Source organism: Schistocerca serialis, chromosome 1, assembly GCF_023864345.2.
Source record: "Schistocerca serialis cubense isolate TAMUIC-IGC-003099 chromosome 1, iqSchSeri2.2, whole genome shotgun sequence".
Lineage (NCBI taxonomy): Eukaryota > Metazoa > Arthropoda > Insecta > Orthoptera > Acrididae > Schistocerca > Schistocerca serialis.
The window spans coordinates 342,330,827-342,352,402 of record NC_064638.1 but is presented as its reverse complement, the minus strand read 5'-3'; the positions used below and the strand labels follow the sequence as shown (position 1 = coordinate 342,352,402).

The window sequence follows — 21,576 nt, the reverse complement described above, 5'->3', positions numbered from 1 at the left end:
GTCACTGGGATAGGAACCAGGCATGGCTGGACTGTTTCTGGTAGGTGACGACGTGTTGATGCACGTGACCAGTCATGCCATGGCTGCCACTTTCACAAGACATGACTGGGCCATTCCTGAAGTTATTCTGGGTGTCATATGAATGCTAAATAGGCAGAATATCTGTGGCTGATGAAGGAAACATCCATTGTGTCTGCATGGGGACCCAGGAAAGAGATAGGGGTGGGGTGTCAGTGGCAAGGATGTCAGCATGTGGAGACCACGCATAACAGAGGGACTTTGATGTCATCAAAGTGACAGGATATGTTGAGTGGGTGGTGCAATTGATGCAAGTTACTAATTTGTTTGCTGGATCAAACTGCTCTGGCCGTGGCTTGCGTGTTGACTGTCCACGATGTCCTGGAAGCTGAGAGGCAGGCAAGAATGGTGGGTATCAATCTGTTCTGGGTCATGGTTGAAATTGGAATATGCTGAAATGCAGTTATAGAGTCTAACATTTTTGTCCTGAATTGTTGTGTCAGGAAGAGGCACCAAAGTTGTCAGTGACAGCTGGAAGTGAATACTGCAAATGACAGTGGTTGCACCAGGATCATGTTGAGTTCATTTCCTCTGATGATTCTCAAATGTTGCATTGTAGAACATTGTAAGTCTTTAGTAGGTGTGCAGTAAATGAATGTAGAACCAGATGAAAGTAGTCAGTGGATTCAATGGAGTTGGTGATGTCATGTGAAGATCTGTAGCAGATGGTGATCAAACTGCATTCCAGTGAGCCATACAGAAGAGTCATGGGAATAGTGTGCTGCCCAACGGGAGGGGCATGCCCAAAGATACCAGTGCTGGAGGAGAAACATAGTGTACTGTCATTTGTGTTTTGTTGCATATGTGGGATCAGTGACAGTGCAGAGGCAGGGTGGAGTGGTAAATGGGCATGGTCGGACATTGTGTAGGCGTTACTAGTCAGCAGCACCATGCTTATATACGTGCTGCCACACTTGTCATCATGAAGGTTGAGTGTCAAGACCATGAGCTGCTTGCATGCCATAGTGAGGGCAGTGGATGTGTCATTGCTATGTTGCGGGAGCAACATGATCTCCATATGGAATGTGTCGGCATAGTGTTAATGAATCACCAAGAACTCGTCAGATGAGGAGGCACACTGCTTGAGTATGTCAATGGACATATGATTGTCTTCCAACTGTTTGTCTTGAACATTCCATGTACCATCTGGGGTGGAGGTACTAGGGCAAAGGTTTCTGGGATGCAGTGCCCATGTAGAAGTACAGGAGCTCAGCGCAATGTACAAACAAGATGAGGTGGGACTGACATTAAAAGTGCATCACTAGCTCTGGTTTTATGATGTCCTTATGAGTGACTGTCAATGTGAGGCAGTGCGTTGATGACACTTGCAGAGTAGGGGTCATGGGTCTGTGAACTGTGATCAGTGATCTGTCAGCTTCATGCATTTGCAATGCCATAGTTTCATCTGTTCTTGATGAGCCATCAAGTGCTGTTGAATTGATGTCAGAGCTGATATTTGCTCGAAAATGGTTGTTTGGAAATGTGACAGGTGGGTATGAACAAAAGTGTTGCAAGCATTATTGACTAGCTATTAACCAGATGACAGCCACACGAAGATGTGTTGGTGTATGGGGTGTGCCGCACAGTGCAAAGTCGTTTGTTTAGATGGGTTGCAGGTCACTGGACTAAGACAAAGTGGGGACATACATTGAATGATGCTGATAGAAGTGGCTCTGATCAGGTGTGGCAAAGTTCACCATGTGCGGGGGTTATGCAAGTGCATCATGGTTGGTGATGATTCACACAGATGAGAGCATAACGTGCTCAGTGGCTTTCTTCCCAGAACTGGCTGCAACACAGATGGGGATGTTCTACACAGATGCAGGCACAGAACAAATAGTGGGGCAGGGTGTCAATGTATGAAGGATGTTGCTCCAGTCATAGTTGGAAGCAATCAAGTGGAGTCAGTCAGACTTGGCAACTACATGGAAGGAAGCAAGCCAAGGCTGACTCTGTGGCACATGGTGGCCAGCATTGTTGTCCCTAGAACATTCTTGATGTGAATGTTCATTCCCAACATGACTAGATACAAATAAATTGTCACAATCAAAGACCAGGTTTGAGGTTGCTCCAGATGAAACTGGATATTTTGCAGGATCTCGAATGAAATCCAGGCAACCACCAGCAATGAAGGCAAAGGAAACAAATTCAAGAATGGTGCATCAGATATGCTGTCTGTGGCAAATGAACATGAACTTGTGGAGCCAGAATGTTGCAGTCCAGTCTTTGCATGGTATTTTTGCAAATAGGGTACTACGATGAGGTCCTGCTTACATTTTAATTCTTTCAGGGCTACCATTGTTAGTAGAACCACAGTACTGAAGCATTTTACTTGCATAATTGCTGTCTATAGATTTTCTTAACAAATGAATTCCTACCAGATTTTGTTACATTATTAATTACATTATTAATTACATTATTAATTTCGAATATTATTTGATAAAGGAATCCAGAAATAAACATAGTAAACAGTACAGGATTGAGTAATTAACATAGAAATTTTAACTGTGCCAGTAATTCGTGATTTCAAATGTTTCTAAAAATAATAATAATAATAAACATGCAGGACAACTTCTATGAAATTCGAAGTCAAACATCGAAAACAATAAGACAAGAGAAACGCAAATACATAAACGATCAGCTAAACTCCATCGAAGAAGACTTCAGAAATTTCAACACACGGGATTTCTACAGGACGTTCACCAACCAAGTCAAAGGATACTCACTGCAGAACCTCTGCTTCAGAAAAGAAGACGGAAAACTGGCACTTACCAACAAAGAAAACTGTGAAGAGCTCGCGAAGTACTTTTCAAAATTACTAAATTGCCCTGAACCTAACTCAACCTTCGAACCCCGAGAACCGGCCAACGCACCGGAAGACTCACCATCACCAACAAAAGAAGAAATCCTCCACTGCATAAAGAAACTGAAAAACAACAAGGCAGCTGGTGAGGACGGAATAACGGCAGAACTGCTGAAGAACCTAGGACCAAACTCGCTAAACGAAATCACACAAATCATACAGAACACCTGGACAACCGAAATCATACCTGACGACTGGAAGACCGCACTCATTCACCCGCTACACAAGAAAGGTGATAGGACAGACACAAACAATTATAGAGGAATTTCCCTGCTACCAGTCATCTACAAAATTCTATCAACCTGCCTTCTCACCAGAACACAAGGACAACTGGAACCCGCCATCTTGGAATACCAAGCGGGTTTCAGACCCAACTTTGACATGACAAATGTCATTAACTACAATATAATAATCCAAGATGGATACAATACATATTTGAGCAAATGTCAATAACAACAAGAAGTTTCCTAACAGATCAATTACAAGATAAATGATGTACATATTTCAGTGAATGACAAATAAATAATCAAACAGATAATTAACAATAAGAACATGAAAAAGTAATAAAATAGTTACACAGTTTGGCCTATGTATAGTTTGCAGTTAATTTATAGTTCATTCTCATAAGGAAAGTGGGTCATTTGTCATATACTCAAGGGACTCTCGAGCAGAGTAAATTACTTTACTTTAGATTCATCTCAAAATACTAGTTTTAAATTTATTTACTGGCACTGTATAGACATTTTCAGGCAACTTGTTGAAGTAGACAGAACCAAGATATGTTATGTGTCTTTGCAAGCCTAGCATATGGCATATTATTTGTATGTCCACTCCTTATGTTATGGTCATGAACTGTTATCCTTAAGTCAAATTTACTCAAATTCTCTTTAATGAAGAGGAGGCAGTTGTAAATATACAGGCCAGCTACTGTCATTATATTTAGTTTCTTAAAATAATCTTGACATGATTCATATGGCCTAAGTTCTGCTATGCAACTAACAACTTTCTTTTGCCATTCAAACATTAATTTTGAGCCTACAGAATAGCCCCATAATAGTATTCCATAACTCAGGTGCAAATGGAAGAATGAAAAATATGCATATAGCAGAAGTTCTTTACTGACACTGCTCCTCAGCTTGTACAGAAGATAAATGACACGTGCCAATTTTCCACATATCTTCCCTTTGTGGTATTCCAGCTGAGCTTTTGATCTATATGAAATCCTAATAATTTTACTGTTTTGTTATCATGACTGGGAGCATTCATGAACCATGGACCTTGCTGTTGGTGAGGAGGCTTGTGTGCCTCAGCGATACAGATAGCCGTACCGTAGGAGCAATCACAACGGAGGGGTATCTGTTGAGAGGCTAGACAAATGCGTGTTTCCTGAAGAGGGGCAGCAGCCTTTTCAGTAGTTGCAAGGGCAACAGTCTGGATGATTGACTGATCTGGCCTTGTAACAGTAACCAAAACAGCCTTGCTGTGCTGGTACTGCGAATGGGTGAAAGCAAGGGGAAACTACAGCCGTAATTTTTCCCGAGTGCATGCAGCTTTACTGTATGGTTAATGATGATGGCATCCTCTTGGGTAAAATATTCCAGAGGTAAAATAGTCCCCCATTTGGATCTCCGGGCGAGGACTACTCAAAAGGACGTCGTTATCAGGAGAAAGAAAACTGGCGTTCTATGGATCGGAGCGTGGAATGTCAGATCCCTTAATCGGGCAGGTAGGTTAGAAAATTTAAAAAGGGAAATGGATAGGTTAAAGTTAGATATAGTGGGAATTAGTGAAGTTCGGTGGCAGGAGGAACAAGACTTTTGGTCAGGCGAATACAGGGTTATAAATACAAAGTCAAATAGGGGTAATGCAGGGGTAGGTTTAATAATGAATAAAAAAATAGGAGTGCGGGTAAGCTACTACAAACAGCATAGTGAACGCATTATTGTGGCCAAGATAGACACGAAGCCCACGCCTACTACAGTAGTACAAGTTTATATGCCAACTAGCCCTGCAGATGATGAAGAAATTGAAGAAATGTATGACGAAACAAAAGAAATTATTCAGATAGAGAAGGGAGACGAAAATTTAATAGTCATGGGTGACTGGAATTCAGTAGTAGGAAAAGGGAGAGAAGGAAACGTAGTAGGTGAATATGGATTGGGGCTGAGAAATGAAAAAGGAAGCCGCCTGATAGAATTTTGCACAGAGCACAACTTAATCATAGGTAACACTTGGTTCAAGAATCATAAAAGAAGGTTGTATGTGTGGAAGAAGCCTGGGGATACTGACAGATTTCAGATAGATTATATAATGGTAAAACAGAGATTTAGGAACCAGGTTGTAAATTGTAAGACATTTCCAGGGGCAGATGTGGACTCTGACCACAATCTATTGGTTATGAACTGTAGATTAAAACTGAAGAAACTGCAGAAAGGTGGGAATTTAAGGAGATGGGACCTGGATAAAGTGACTAAACCAGAGGTTGTACAGAGTTTCAGGGAGAGTGTAATGGAACAAATGGCAGGAATGGGGGAAAGAAATACAGTAGAAGAAGAATGGGTGGCTTTGAGGGATGAAGTAGTGAAGGCAGCAGAGGGTCAAGTAGGTAAAAAGAGGAGGGCTAGTAGAAATCCATGGGTAACAGAAGAAATATTGAATTTAATTGATGAAAGGAGAAAATATAAAAATGCAGTAAATGAAGTAGGCAAAAAGGAATACAAACGTCTCAAAAATGAGATTGACAGGAAGTGCAAAATGGCTAAGCAGGGATGGCTAGAGGATAAATGTAAGGATGTAGAGGCTTATCTCACTAGGGGTAAGATAGATACTGTCTACAGGAAAATTAAAGAGACCTTTGGAGGAAAGAGAACAACTTGTATGAATATTAAGAGCTCAGATGGAATCCCAGTTCTAAGCAAAGAAGGGAAAGCAGAAAGGTGGAAGGAGTATATAGAGGGTCTATACAATGGCGATGTACTTGAGGACAATACTATGAAAATGGAAGAGGATGTAGATGAAGAGTTTGACAGAGCACTGAAAGACCTGAGTCGAAACAAGGCCCCGGCAGTAGACAACATTCCATTAGAACTACTGACAGCCTTGGGAGAGCCAGTCCTGACATAACTCTACCATCTGGTGCACAAGATGTATGAGACAGGCGAAATACCCTCAGACTTCAAGAAGAATATAATAATTCCAATCCCAAAGAAAGCAGGTGTTGACAGATGTGAAAATAACCGAACTATCAGTTTAATAAGTCACGGCTGCAAAATACTAACGCGAATTATTTACAGACGAAAGGAAAAACTAGTAGAAGCCGACCTAGGTGAAGATCAGTTTGGATTCCGTAGAAATATTGGAACACATGAGGGAATACTGACCCTACGACTTATCTTAGAAGGAAGATTAAGGAAAGGCAAACCTACATTTCTAGCATTTGTAGACTTAGAGAAAGCTTTTGACAATGTTGACTGGAATACTCTCTTTAAAATTCTGAATGTGGCAGGGGTAAAATATAGGGAGCGAAAGGCTATTTACAATTTGTATAGAAACCAAATGGCAGTTATAAGAGTTGAGGGGCATGAAAGGGAAGCAGTGGCTGGGAAGGGAGTGAGACAGGGTTGTAGCCTCTCCCCGATGTTATTCAATCTATATATTGAGCAAGCAGTGAAGGAAACAAAAGAAAAATTCGGAGTAGGTATTAAAATCCAAGGAGAAGTAATAAAAACTTTGAGGTTTGCCGATGACATTTTAATTCTGTCAGAGACAGCAAAGGACTTGGAAGAGCAGTTGAACGGAATGGATAGTGTCTTGAATTGAGGATATAAGATGAACATCAACAAAAGCAAAACGAGGGTAATGGAATGTAGTCGAATTAACTCGGGTGATGCTGAGGGAATTAGATTAGGAAATGAGGCACTTAAAGTAGTAAAGGAGTTTTGCTGTTTGGGGTGCAAAATAACTGATGATGGTCAGAGTAGAGAGGATATAAAATGTAGACTGGCAATGGCAAGGAAAGCGTTTCTGAAGAAGAGAAATTTGTTAACATTGAATATAGATATAAGTGTCAGGAAGTTGTTTCTGAAAGTATTTGTATGGAATGTAGCCATGTATGGAAGTGAAACATGGATGATAAATAGTTTAGACAAGAAGAGAATAGAAGCTTTCGAAATGTGGTGCTACAGGAGAATGCTGAAGATTAGATGGGTAGGTCACATAACTAATGAGGAGGTGCTGAATAGGATTGGGGAGAAGAGAAGTTTGTGGCACAACTTGATGAGAAGAAGGGATCGGTTGGTAGGACATGTTCTGAGGCATCAAGGGATCACCAATTTAGTATTGGAGGGCAGCGTGGAGAGTAAAAACGTAGAGGGAGACCAAGAGATGAATACAAAAAGCAGATTCAGAAAGATGTAGGTTGCAGTAGGTACTGGGTGATGAAGAAGCTAGCACAGGATAGAGTAGCATGGAGAACTGCATCAAACCAGTCTCAGGACTGAAGACCACCACAACAACAACTCAGGTGCAAATGGAAGAATGAAAAATATGCATATAACAGAAGTTCTTTACTGACACTGCTCCTCAGCTTGTACAGCAGGTATATGACATGTGCCAATTTGCCACATATCTTCCCTGTGTGGGTATCCCAGCTGTGCTTTTGATGTATATGAAATCCTAATAATTTTACTGTTTTGTTATCATGACTGGGAGCATTCAAGTTGAATATAATAGCTTCAGTTTCACTATCATTCTTCTGCAATACATTTGCCTCAAATCAAGTAGTGCAACTCTCCATTGCCACTGCCATGCTGTGTTGCACATTTTCAAGATTGGTATCACACGTGATGAGTGTTGTGTCATCAGCATATAGCACTGCATCAGATGCTACAACTGCAGGTAAATCATATATATATATATATATATATATATATATATATATATATATATATATATATATATATATATGATTTACCTGCAGTTGTAGCATCTGATGCAGTGCTATATGCTGATGACACATAATTATATATATATATATATATATATATATATATATATATATATATATATATATATATATATATATATATATATATATATGATTTACCTGCAGTTGTAGCATCTGATGCAGTGCTATATGCTGATGACACAACACTCATCACGTGTGATACCAATCTTGAAAATGTGCAACACAGCATGGCAGTATATATATATATATATAATAAAAAGGAAAGGTAGAAGAACAGTTCCTTGAGTTCCACCCTTTACAATGATAAGATATTCTGACACTTGATTATTTACCTTAACTAACTGCTTTCTATTTTCCAAGTATAACTGCATTAGGCATAGAGCATTCTCTCCCAGTCTGTTGTGGTAGAGTTTATGAGAATATTGTGGGAGACTATATCAAAAGCTTCCCTGAGTCCAACACAGATAATATCTTTATTTTCAAAACAGTTGTATATTTTTGCTACCGTACTCTCAACTGCTTTGCTTTTGAAAGGCTGGATATGAAACCATACTGAGAGGAGGTGAGTATATAATTATGTTCAAAATATAGACTCATCTGTTAATGCATATATTGACTCATCTGTTTATGCATGTAGGATTCTATTATTTTTGATATTATGGTTATAAGTGATATTTGTTGATAGTTATCTGGTGATGCTATATCTTCTTTCTTATGTATTGGATTAACTGAAGATATTTTTAAACATTTTGGATGATTACCTTCATTTAAAATTTTGTTGGTCATTTTAGTCAGTGGTGTTATAATTTGATATCTGATATATTTACTAACATAATTTGAGAGACCATAGCAATCCTCTGATCTAGAATTACTGAGCTTATCTATTGATTCATTGAACATCTTCTCAGTTACACAAGTCCATTGAAAGCTGTCTGTCTGCTTACTGTTCATTTCTGGCAGCAGTGCTTCTGCCTTACTCACATTCTCCGTTATGCTGTTATCTGATTGAGAATTGACAAAATGCACATTTAGAATATCAGGTGGAATTGGTGTCTGGTATACTTTATTGTCACAGTTAGTTTCTGTTTTAATAGTGATGAGAATGGGTGTGATGTGGGATCTGAGTCAAATGGGGGATGCCCCAGGGATCAGTGCTGGGGCCACTCCTGCTCCTTATTGATATAAATGATGTGTCTTGTAGTATTATAGGTAACTCTAAAATATTTCTGTTTGCTGATGATACTAGCTTGGTAGTAAAGGATGATGTGTGCAACACTGGCTCTGTTTCAAATAGTGCTGTTCATGACATAAGTTCATGGCTTGTGGAAAATAAACTAATGCTAAATCACAGTAAGACTCAGTTTTTACAGTTTCTACAATTCAACATAACCTGACATTTTAATTTGATGGAGTGGGCACATAATTAGTGGAACTTAACAGTTCAAATTTCTAGGTGTTCAGATAGATAGCAAACTGTCGTGGAAAGCCCATGTTCAGGATCTTGTTCAAAGACTTAATGCTGCCATTTTTACTATTCGAATGGTGTCCAAAGTAAGTGGTCATTCAATATAAAAATTACTCTACCTTTCTTATTTTCATTCACTTATGTCATATGGTATTACATTTTGGTGTAACTTTTCCCATTCTAAAGGTATATTTTTGGCTAAGAAATGGGCGGTTCAGGCAATCAGTGGTGTAAGTTCACAAACCTCTTGTTGACCCCTGTTCATGAGTCTGGGTATTTTGACTTTGGCCTCTCAATATGTATATTCCTTACTGTCATTTATTGTTAACAGTTTAAGTTTATTCCCAATAATAAGCAGCTTTCACTCAATAACTACTCAGCAGAAATCAAACCTGCATTTGGACCAGACTTCCTTAACTCTTGTGCAGAAAGGTGTGCAGTATGCTGCTGCATTCATTTCCAATAAGCTACCACAAGAATTCAAAAATCTTAGCAGTAATACATGCACTTTCATATAGAAACTCAAGAGTTTCCTTATGGGTCACTCCTTCTATTCTGTTGAGGAGTTCCTTGAAAAATTAAGCATATTCTCATTATATTGTTGACTGCGTTTACTTAAACTTATGGCTTGACTTTTTTTGGGTTCATAAACATTTTATTTTTAACTGTTATTATTTTTATGTTTTAATTTCATGTACTGACACATTCCATGACCTTGGGGATTTGCTCCTCAATTTGGTCCTACAGAACTTGATGTGTAAATAAATAAATAAAAAAGGAAAACTGACTATTGGTGAATCAGACTACTAAATCAACTCAGTATATTAACACATGGCTGTCTAGAAAGTACTACATGAGAACCTGCTGTACCTGTACCATGTATAGTGTATGCAGGCAGTATCAGCAACTGACTTTCCTAACTGGGTACAGACTTCTGTAACTAGTTTACTCAATGATTTGGCAACCCTCACTTTAGTGCAAATATGCTGTTCAAGGATGAGGTTTTGTTTCAATGTTATCACTTTGCATGTATGGACTGTTGGTAATGATCGCAAAACTGTGCAATCACATCATAAAACAAAGATTTTTATCCCAGCACTGTTGGTGACTATTTGTTAGGGCCTCCCAATCTGCAACCCAGGCTCAACAGACTAATTTACCATGCTTTCATAGACAATACACTACCTCTTCCACTAGAACCATTGCCTTTATGAGAGGAACAAAACATGTATATCATGCATGATTGAGGTTCTCCTCATTTCAGTGTTTATGTTTGTAGGCTTCCAAGTAAAAGATTCTGTGACAGATGGATAGACAGAGATGGACCAGTTCCTTGCTCTCCATGGTCTCTGGACATAAACTCACTGCAGTTTTATTTGGTGGGGTATTTGAAAGGTCTTGTGTACTGAACCCTGGTACAAGATGTACAGAGTCTTCATGCCCTCATTGTGGAAGGCTATTCTAATGTGATCCCTTCCTGCCTATAAATGAAAATTTGTTAAATATCTGTCAAAATAAAGTTTAGATACAATTCTGTTGGAAATTTCCAGACACAGAATTAATTAAAGTTAATTTCAGGACAAGGAACCTAGAACAATTTTTGCTACCACTGTTGGATGTAGAATGTCAATAATCAAAACAACACTTATCTCTCCCATTTCGTAAAGTGCAATGCCATAGTTACTGTTATTGTTGTATCTCATTACCCTAAAAAGAAAACAGAACAGCATGTTAATCATTATCTTGCAGTTAGTATTGAAGCATAATTCCTTGGTTTCATAAATTCATCAACAATTACTATTATCCGAGTTCTCCAAATGATGCATTTCACAATAAAGTGTACCTCCTTTAAAGTGAAACAACAGATAATGTTGCTTTGCTATATCTCCTTCACTTTTAAAGATCATGAGACACTTTCTATTTACTTAAAGATATATTAACAACATATTTCACTGGTGTATTAGAGGTGAGTTATTCAACTTTCCATCACTTCTCACAACCAACTACTATTACTCACTGCAGCATAAACGTTAACCAAAGATACATTTGTGTTGACAGTTGAGTATGACTCAGTACTGAGTATGACTCAGTCTGATTCTTAATCATGGATAATATTTGTGTAGAACAAATATGTCAATATACAATTACATTTCCTTGTGTTTGAATAATCAGATGAGTTTTTGAAAGGATTTCAGAATAAAAGACAGAAAATAAAATGACATAAGGATATAGGTCTGTAGACACGGATATTAATCAATAATCTCATATCAGCAAACACATGCATTGCCAAAGCTTCAAAATATAACAGGAGTAAATGAGGTATTGCACGATGTACTGTTGGTTGTGGCTGTGTCATACAATACTCCAGGATTACATAGGTGTAGTCTCATTATACCACAAAAAATACACAATACTCCAGGGATACATCAGCATGTCAGGGATTCAATGCAATGATAGACTGATGTCTATACTCTTGCTAATGGAGAGCATTTTGGATAGTGTTTCGAACTGTGCTGATACTTCCGTTTCCTGTGAGTTTTACATGATCAACGTGTTGAAGAGTTGTTGAAACAGAATTCTAAAATGGCAATGAAGTTTTTCTCGACCCATGTCAATATAACTTATTTTCTTCCTTTATGTATGAGAAATGTTTCCTGTAAGTTTGGCCATACCTTTTTGTTGTACCATGTATTTCTGGAATAAACACTTAATACTATTTCTTGAAATTTTGTTATTAGGCTTCCACAAGATAGTTGGTATTAAAATGTAACCACTTTGTTGGGCTATCTGAGTTAATACTCAAGTCAAATTCTTGATGTTTGAAGAAATTGCGGTATCTGTTCCTTGCAGTTTGCTTCACCTGTAAATTAGATCCTTGGACCCACCATAAACTAGAGGCTATCTTTGTCACAGTTAATCAGCTACCTTAGAAATGATGTAGCTGAAAGGTGATATCCTCTTATAATGTTTTTTATTCAGATCACTGAACCAATCACTGACTCCCTTTGACCATTGCAGATTCACCTTATATATTTTTCAGCAATCATAATTTACTTGTTCACAATGTTTAAAATGTTAATTTCAATTATTTAAATTAGAAGATGCAGAGTTTTTATGAATGAGCTTCAATATTTGGATTAACAAAACAGGGTAAACATTCCATGATAACAAATAAGTTAAAAAAAAAAACTTTTTAAGTAGTCAAAGATCAAATAGCATTTTAGTTACAGTTCAAACCATGCAAAGAAAGTTGAGTCATCCATTTAGTGTAGTCAAAATATGTGCTCATTGAGTTTACTTAATTTGCATATATGTCATGGTTAGTAAGGCTATTGGGTTCTCCGAGTTGGTCAGTTATCACTCTCTGCAATATATGTTATACCATTCTGTTATAGGTCTGTGTATCTTCAAACATCTGTTGGTTTGGATTTTTCAACATCACAGTGATTCAATATTTCCTGTAGTTCTACTTTTTTTTGGGTCTCACACACATATTATGGAACAGTCCCACACACTTGAGTAGCCTGTTGTAAGCAGTCTCCATGACAGACACATTAAATTTCCCAGTATCTTACCTATGGTTGAGCTGAAGTCACCATTCCATTTCATGTCTCTAAAAATTATGCCAATGTATTTGTATTAGTTGACTGGTTCAAACTGATACTCACTGGTATTGTACTCATAGGATAATATATTTTCCCATTTCATAAAGTGCAAAATTTTACATTTCTGTCCATTTAAACCAAGATGCCAAATTCTGCATTACTTTGAAATCTTATTAAGATCTAATTAAATATTTGTGAATTGTTTTTCAAAGTGTAAGCTAACTGCACCATCTGCAGAAATTCTTAGGTTACTGCTGACATTGTCTGCCAATTCGTTAATATGCAACATGAGCACCTGGAGCACCCTGAAGTTACTTCTACTTATTTCAAAAGCTCCTCATTAAACATAACAATCTGAGTCTTCTCTACCCAGAACCATTTCACTCACAAATTTCATTTCATACCCCATATGAGCATATTTTTCTTAATAAACATGGTTGTTGTACTTAGTCAACAGTCTTTCCAAAGTCATGAAATACTGTTTCTATCTCATAGGTTTGATCCATGACCTGCATGTGAGAAAAGTATTAGCTGGATTTTCCATGCTTGATGTTTTCAGGATACATGCTAATTGTTATGGAGTAGGCCATTGTGTTCTCATTATGTATGAGCCCAGAACATGTTATAAGATTCTCCAGTAGGTGGATGTCAGACATCTTGTAGATGAGTGGTACCTTTTCTGTTCTTTCAATAACTGGGCACCATTTTGCGTTCAAGGGATCTATACTACATTATTGTTGAGAGAAGGGCAAACTCAGCAAAAAGTTCTGTATAGAATCTGATAGGGATAACATCAGTCCCTGGCCTTGTTAATAAATTTTAGTGAATTCAACCGTTTCTCAATGCTGCCACTGATATTAATTGTTCATATCACTGTCTCACCTATAGTGGACTAATATGTGGTGCACAGAAACACATAACAGAAAACAGCATTGAAACTAGCTTTCAAGTTCTTTCTTTTTTTCTAGTAAAAGTACACACATCTGTACACATAACCACACAGACACCCAAACATACTCTCTTGCAGTAGTGGTGAGACTGGTTATTGAATATTAATAATTGAAAGCAGTTTTCTGGGCAGATGGAGGTGGGGAGGGGGTAGGGAAGGGTGCATAAGACAAGAAGGGGTAGTGAGGTAGTATGATGCAGGTCTTTTGACAGGTGACTCAGTGGCTGTACAAGGCAAAAGCAGTTCAGGAGGTAGAGCATATAATAAACAGAGGAGGGAGGGGGGAGAGTGATTAAAGAATGGAGAGAAAGGTGGTGATAAAGAGGGAGATCACCACCTTTTCATTATGTTACATATTTTTTCATCCAAGGATTTCTATTGTTGTTATCTACATCAATCATATCACAATGGTGTTAGAATTAAATTCAGGCAGTACTCATTTATTTTCTTTTGTAAAGGTAAATTGAAAAGAAGTTTGCATTTCTGCATTTTGCTTGTTATACTCAAATTTAGTTCCTGTGCCATCCATGACAGTCTGGACAACAGCTTTGGTGCCACTGGGAGATGAACAGAATGTCCTTTTATTTGGGAGAGATCTCCTGATAAGATTCAGTTAAGGTAGTTATTGAAGACTTAGTGCATTGCCCTTTACTTTAGCATCTCTCTCTATCTGTGCTATAATTTGTTGTACACCTACCAAGCAATAGTGTCTCTATTTTTAAAAAAGTTTCTCTATGGATACTGCATACTGTGGAGGATTACTTTCAACATGCACTATACAAGGTTCATATCTATACAATCCTGGGTCAATTATTCTTACAATTTTGGGCACAGTTCTTCTACATGCTCCTGCTAAGTGTTAATGTTTCAAGTTCCTCCTGGAGGTAAGACACAATTGCCTCTTTATGTAGTTTTGCTGAACATGTACATTTTTCTATGTGTTTGAGCTGCCTTTACTGTGATAAGCATTATTGCCAAACTGACTCATAATCATTGATACAAGTTACAATGTGGATGTCCTCAGAGAGAACAGGTCCAAATCAGTTGTTGGAGGATTAAATACTTCTGCAATGATGGCAGTATGATTGGGGAATGTATGTACTATTGAACTGATGATTTTTCATAAATTTTCGGTTACATCTTGGGTTTAGACTGTTGGTCAACAAAAGAAACTAATTATAAATCATGTACATCCTTGAAACTTGAATATGATTCACACAGTCTCACAGACAACATCAGTGTCTGCTTTGGTGGATTTCAATGAATATTCCATCTCCATTTCCTATCCTATTGATAAATCACTTATATTCACCCCCAAAAATCTCACTTCTGTATATCACAGGTATTTTTTAAATTTTTTATTTACTGTGAGCTCCACAGGTTAGTAGGAATTCTTGTAGGGCTTATAATACTATTTTTGTGAATTTCAGATTCCATCTTCTTTTCAAACATTAAACCCAACAGCTCAATAACTGAAGGTGGTATTTATTTAAGTAATTCTTAAGCCTGTTCCAATTATTTCTGAAACAAAATACATTTGCAGCAGTGGCCTGTCACTCTCTACAATTTTGTATCACTTTTTTTATTCAATGGAAGCAATTTCATTGTTTTAAGTATTTGTGGAAACTTATGTAGTCCTTTAGCAGACTCACCAGTACGTAAAGTGCAAAGAGTAAACATTTTATTTCTAGCTTTTGCATTTGCCTGTACTGCTATCCTTCTCACTGGAAATTACCGGAGGCACTGTCTAAGTTGCTAAGTTATCTGTTATTACAAAATTTTCTTTGAATTTCTTTAAAAAGTTATTTTTATTATTATTTTATTTTATTTTATTTATTTATATCTTTATGGTATGCTACTAAAATAACCATTAACACAACTTACTGTAATCTTAGATGTGCAGAAAGACCCATGTTGTTTGATTGCATGATTGCTGAGCAGTCACTGGAAAGCTACATCCATTAAATATCTGGAAGTATGAATACACAGCAGTTAAAAGTGGAATAATCGCATAAAACTAATAGTAGGACAGGCAGATGCTGGACTGAGATTCATTGCAACAATCCTCAGAAAGTTTAGTCCAAAAACAAAGCAGGAAACTTACAAAATCCTTATATCATTTTTTTTGGGTGGAGGGAGGGGAAGGGGGGGGGGGGAAGGATGGAAGTGTCATTTCAATGCTCATTGCTCATCCATCTCTGAAGGCAGTACAATATGATGTGGATTTCTGTTGAAATTCTGAGAACATACATTTCTAGAAGAGTTCATCAACATAATGCTACCCCGTACATATCTGACAAAAAAACTAAAAAGGAAAACCAGAGATATTTAAACTCGTACATAGGCAACACAACAGTCATTCTGCTCATGCACCATTTGTGACTGGAAGAGGAGATGGATGAGGGGGGAGTGACAATGGTGTATAAAGTACCCTTTCCTACACACTATAAACAGTTTACTCATTCATGCCCAGAAAGATAATATGGCACATATTTTGTGCCTCAAGGGTATGCTGTTGGAGACATTATGTGTAGAAGTGAAAGAAAGAATGGAGGTGTTCTAATATTTGTTAAAGACAGTATAGAGTTTGCCAAAATAGATGTTAGCTCTTACTGTCCAGAAATGATTTACCTGTATAACACCAAATGCAGTGAATACTATAATTGTTGGCTTATATAGATCACCAGGTGGAGATGTAAATACATTTTTCGAAAGATTTGAGCTGCTTATGAGGAAAATAATAAAATCTAAAACAAAACTAATTATCTGTGGTGATTTCAACATTGAAATGGCCAACAGTGATGAACATGTTACTAGAACATTTTTTAATATCTTAAGATCACTAAATTTACAATGTACAAATTACACACCAACATTGGATAATGTGTGCTTAGATAATATTATAGTAAATTTTTCTAGAGATGTGTATGATATTAGACTTGCTAGTGGAGCCCTAGCTGACCATGAACCATTGATTTTAACAGTCTACCATGATCAGTTGCCTAAATCAGACACATCAGTCAGAATCAAGTCTAATGCCACATGGATAAGACAGCACAAAGATGAACATATTAATTTATTTATTGACAGATTATCTGGTGTTAACTGGGACTTTGTATACAACACACAACCTGGGAAGGGTGCTGGTGTAATGGTGTTTAACAACTTCCTGAAAATACTCACAGAGTTATGGTACGCCTGCTCACCATTTATCAAAAGTAGCCCTAAGCATAAACAGAAAAACAAACAACTAAAAGGTATACTGATGAGCTAGCTCTCACTATGAAGGAGATGCTCAGGTTGTACAGAATATATAAAAATTCTTGTAAACAAAGACCTGAGATAGATAATATTTGTTATAGAGCTTATACAAAATGTAAAAAAACCAACAAAGACAAACTGTCCTTGGCCAAAAAACATGGATGTGAACATTACATTGCATTGTAAAGCAGCATGGGGCATCATCAACCAGTATAATTCACAAACCCACACACAAGATGCAATGCTGGTCGCAGAAGAAGTAAATAATTACTTCCTAACCTCAGAGAGTGAGCTGAAAAACAAAATCAAGAAAATGGCACTTGTGCACTAGATCATCTCAGTGCTGTGCCTCATAGGAGGTATACTTTCCACCAAAATGTTGTCACCCCAGAGGATATTGTAAAAGCTGTGGCAAGGTTCACCAACTCCAAAATTATGGACTGTTATTGGTTTTCTAAGTATCTAATGAAAGAAATAACACATTTTATCTGTCAACCTCTTTCTTTCATTTTTAATATGTGTTTAGAATCTGGAGTTTTCCCAGATGCACTCAAAACTACAAAAGTGATACCAGTCTTTAAAAAGAGAGATAAGCATCTGCCAGAAAACTATTGACCAGTTTTTATTGTCCCAATTTTCTCTAAAGTTTTTGAATATCTAATGTACAGCCAACTAAATAACTATTTTGAAAAGTATTATCTCTCCAACAGACAGTGTGCATATCAACATGGTAAAAATACCACTACTGCTGTCACTGAAGCTGTTAACCAGGTGTTAACTGCACTCGAAAATAAGGATCTAGTATCAGTTGTACTTTGTGATCTTAGCAAAGCCTTTGACTGCATACCATTTAACACACTACTTGCAAAACTGGAATTTTATGGTATACATAAACTATCTTTAGATATAATCGAATCATACTTAAGTAACAGGAGACAGTTTGTATCAATTAAAAATAAATGCTCCTCGCTGAAGGAAGTTCCGACTGGAGTGCCTCAGGGCTCGGTCCAAGGTCCTTTTCTGTCCATTATTGCAATTAATGGCTTATCTTACCATGTAGGAGCAAATTCATTTGTGTGTTATGCAGATGACACAACACTGCTCAATACACACCATGACACAACAGAACTTCATCAGGCAACACAGGAAAAACTAGAACTAGTAATAAATTTATTTTCTTCTACTGAACTTCTATGTAATCCTGATAAAACACAAGAACTAATTCTGGGTTTAACTACAGCTGTTGAAAGCAAATCATTAAAATTGTTAGGCTTCCACATTGATTCAAAATTAAACTGGGAGGAACATATTAGCCATATCTGCAAGAGAATAGCAAGATTGTGTTATCTCATCAGGAGACTGACAGATGTAGTCACCTAAAGGTAGTATATTTTTGGCCTGTTTCAATCACACATTTCCTATGGCATATTGTTATGGGGACATTCTTGCTTTGTCAGTGAAATTCTGAAAATTCAAAACAAAGTTATCAGAATAATGAGCAAAGTTAAGACTAAGGAACACTGCCGCTCCCTCTTTATCAAGCACATGATATTAACTGTTGTGAATCTAAACATCTACACAGAACTACTTTTTGTCAAAAGCAACATTAATGAGCTCAAGACCAGAGAGAACATACATCCCCACAAACTGGACTTCGACATACCAAGATACAGACTCACAAAGACTGCAAAACTCACACAAAATAATGAGTTTAAAACTCTTCAATAAACTTCCAGCATCTGCTCAGTCACTTACCAGTATATTTTCAAATGTAATTTTTGTGACTGGTTACCCAAACACCCATTTTATAAGATAACAGAATATTTTGAAATAATCATTGACATTAGTTTACAAGAATATTCCTAAAAGAAGTAGAATTAAATTGTAAAAACTTTACTGTAAAGTTATTGTTAATTGTATATTTAATGTTCAGACCTATTCCACTGTAAGTGGTCAATGGTAAATAAACTGAATACTGAATTCTGAATATCTGCTTTATTTACACAGTGCACGAGTGCTCTCCTCTTTGGTGAAGGCATTGACGTTGTGGTGCAGAGAATGGCACAGCATTCAACTCAACCCATTTATTATTACTATTTCTCTTATGTTGGACCTCTGACTAGCTATCCTGGTTTGGAAGGTATGTGTATTTATTTATTTTAGGTAAAGAAATTACTGCCATCATTGATATTGATAACTTCATACTTCATTGCCTACCTGATTGTGTGTGATGAGCAGATTGCTACTTCTTAAAATAAGGAAAATACCTTGAACTCTTTGAAGTGATGAGCCACTATGTCATAATCAACTGAGACTTGAATTCAAGATTTATACTGAATTGACTTCCATTACAGAACAACGAGACTATGAATACAATTAAAATGTTTTCTTTGTTGTACAACCTAAATTAAAATTCAGATTCAACTATTGTTTGTAGATAAAAATAAACATAAAGTTTTTGAACAGCCATAAGAATTTTGTTTTTAAGCTGCTTCATAGCTGCTGTAATAAATAGTTTAATGTGGGAGTGGGAGGGGGTAACAGTGTGAAATAATGAAGTAAGTTAACCTCTTCGATGATACTGCAAAGTTGGTGTGTGGTTAAGAAGACAGTTGAATATCAGGTAAAAATAAGGGGATTTAATGTTGAAGTGGAAAGAACTAGAATGGAAGAACAAAGGTTGAGTAAAGTGAAGGAAACTGTTGCAGAAAGTAGAAGTTACAGAGAGAGAATATGTATGAAAATGTTATATATATGTGGCTGAACAAAAAAAAGTGTTTTGTGTTGTAAGCTCAATGAGATATAGAAGAGCATCAAGCAAATGTAGACAAAGGCAGGTATTAATAGCTATTCTGTAGTAAACCATCAAGAAGTCCTACTTACGGCACTGCAAAAAATATAAAATTTCCCCTATTTTATTTCCAGATAAGAAAGCTGTTTCAGAGAAAATAGAAAAGTATTGCTCATGAACAATATTAGAAAATCTCCCTTGTTGTTACCTGTAAAGTAAAACACATCAATAATGAATGATAAAATTAAACTCTATGAGAAAAAAGGTCATCTGAAGCGTTATTAAACAAATATAAAAAGCATATAAAATCAGACAGATTTTTGGAATTCAGTTCCCAGAGAAGACTGTGGCAAAAGTTACATCCTCTACTACATTTTCCAATACATCATTAAAGACAAATAAATTATATTGCAACAAATACTGAGTACATTATCAGCAGACCTTAATGGTATGTGAAATTAATAGGGAGGTCAGTGTTGGCTGTAATATTGATGCTTTATTGATAGTAAAATCGATTTTCAATCACATAGTGATCATCTTCAGTGTTGGAAGTTAAAAATTTCACATAGTGATCAGTGAACAAAAACAAAAAAACACAAATACACCTGAGTATAAACCAAAAATTGGAAAGAACATACCTGTGGTGTACAAATTAAACTCATAGACACTGGTATCTAGTTATCAGTAACCAAAGCTGAGAAGCGATCACAATAACTGAAGCTGCTTTAGTCATTTTTAATGTTCTCAAATGGACCAATGGATCTCTGACCATCAGGATATCTTGTTATGACTTAGCTTAGGACAAACATAGAAAAGTTAACACATACTTTCATCTACAGAAGGCACATCAAAGAACTGTGCAAAATCAGCATGTTTAAAAATCAACTTCAGTTTCAGTCCTGGGATATTATTTACAAGGAAGATAATGTAGATAAGAAAACATCACCAATCCTTGACATACTGGATTATCATTTCATTGTGCCATTTCCAATAAAAAACAAATCAAATTGCAATTCTCAACAAGGAAAACTGGTAATAAGTGGATCACAAATGATATAAGAATGTCGTATAACACTAAGAGGCCACACTATGAGCAAAGTGTAGAACAAGGTTGTACAAGAAGATATTTTGTGAAGTAATATATAAAGCAAAACAACTAGAAAATAAAGTGTGCGTAAATGTTTCTAATAACAAATATAAATCCATGTAGGATATTGTCAAAGAAATTTTACAACCTGACTCCTAACAGAACACACTAGCATATCTGCAGACAAATAACAGATATCAAACAAATATTTGTGATACATTCAATAAACACTTTTCTGGAATTGCTAGCAGTCTTTCAGTCAGTCAATCTCCACTGACAAAACATTCTGTCCAAAGTGTAAAAGATCTGACAAATTCCCAATATCTGCAGTTTGTTCTCCTAATTAATGGAACATGAAAATGGCCTTGATGTTTTACTTACCTATATAATAAAATGGCTTGCTCATGAAATAGTCCAGCCCCTTTGTAACATAATCAACTGCTCCATGGGTACTGGCATTTTCCCTCAGCCAACCAAAACCGCCAAGATATTTCATTACACAGAACAGAGA

General features: G+C 36.7%; 1 protein-coding gene across 1 annotated transcript in view; it reads left to right on the top strand.

Annotated features, from left to right (window-relative positions):
• LOC126471664 (acetylcholinesterase-like) overlaps positions 1 to 21,576 on the top strand; it is a 61,685-nt gene that overhangs the window by 2,765 nt on the left and 37,344 nt on the right. Inside the window, exon 3 of the mRNA XM_050099883.1 lies at positions 19,195 to 19,327. Within this exon, the coding sequence (XP_049955840.1) occupies positions 19,195 to 19,327 (133 nt within the window). The remainder of the gene's footprint in view (positions 1 to 19,194; positions 19,328 to 21,576) is intronic.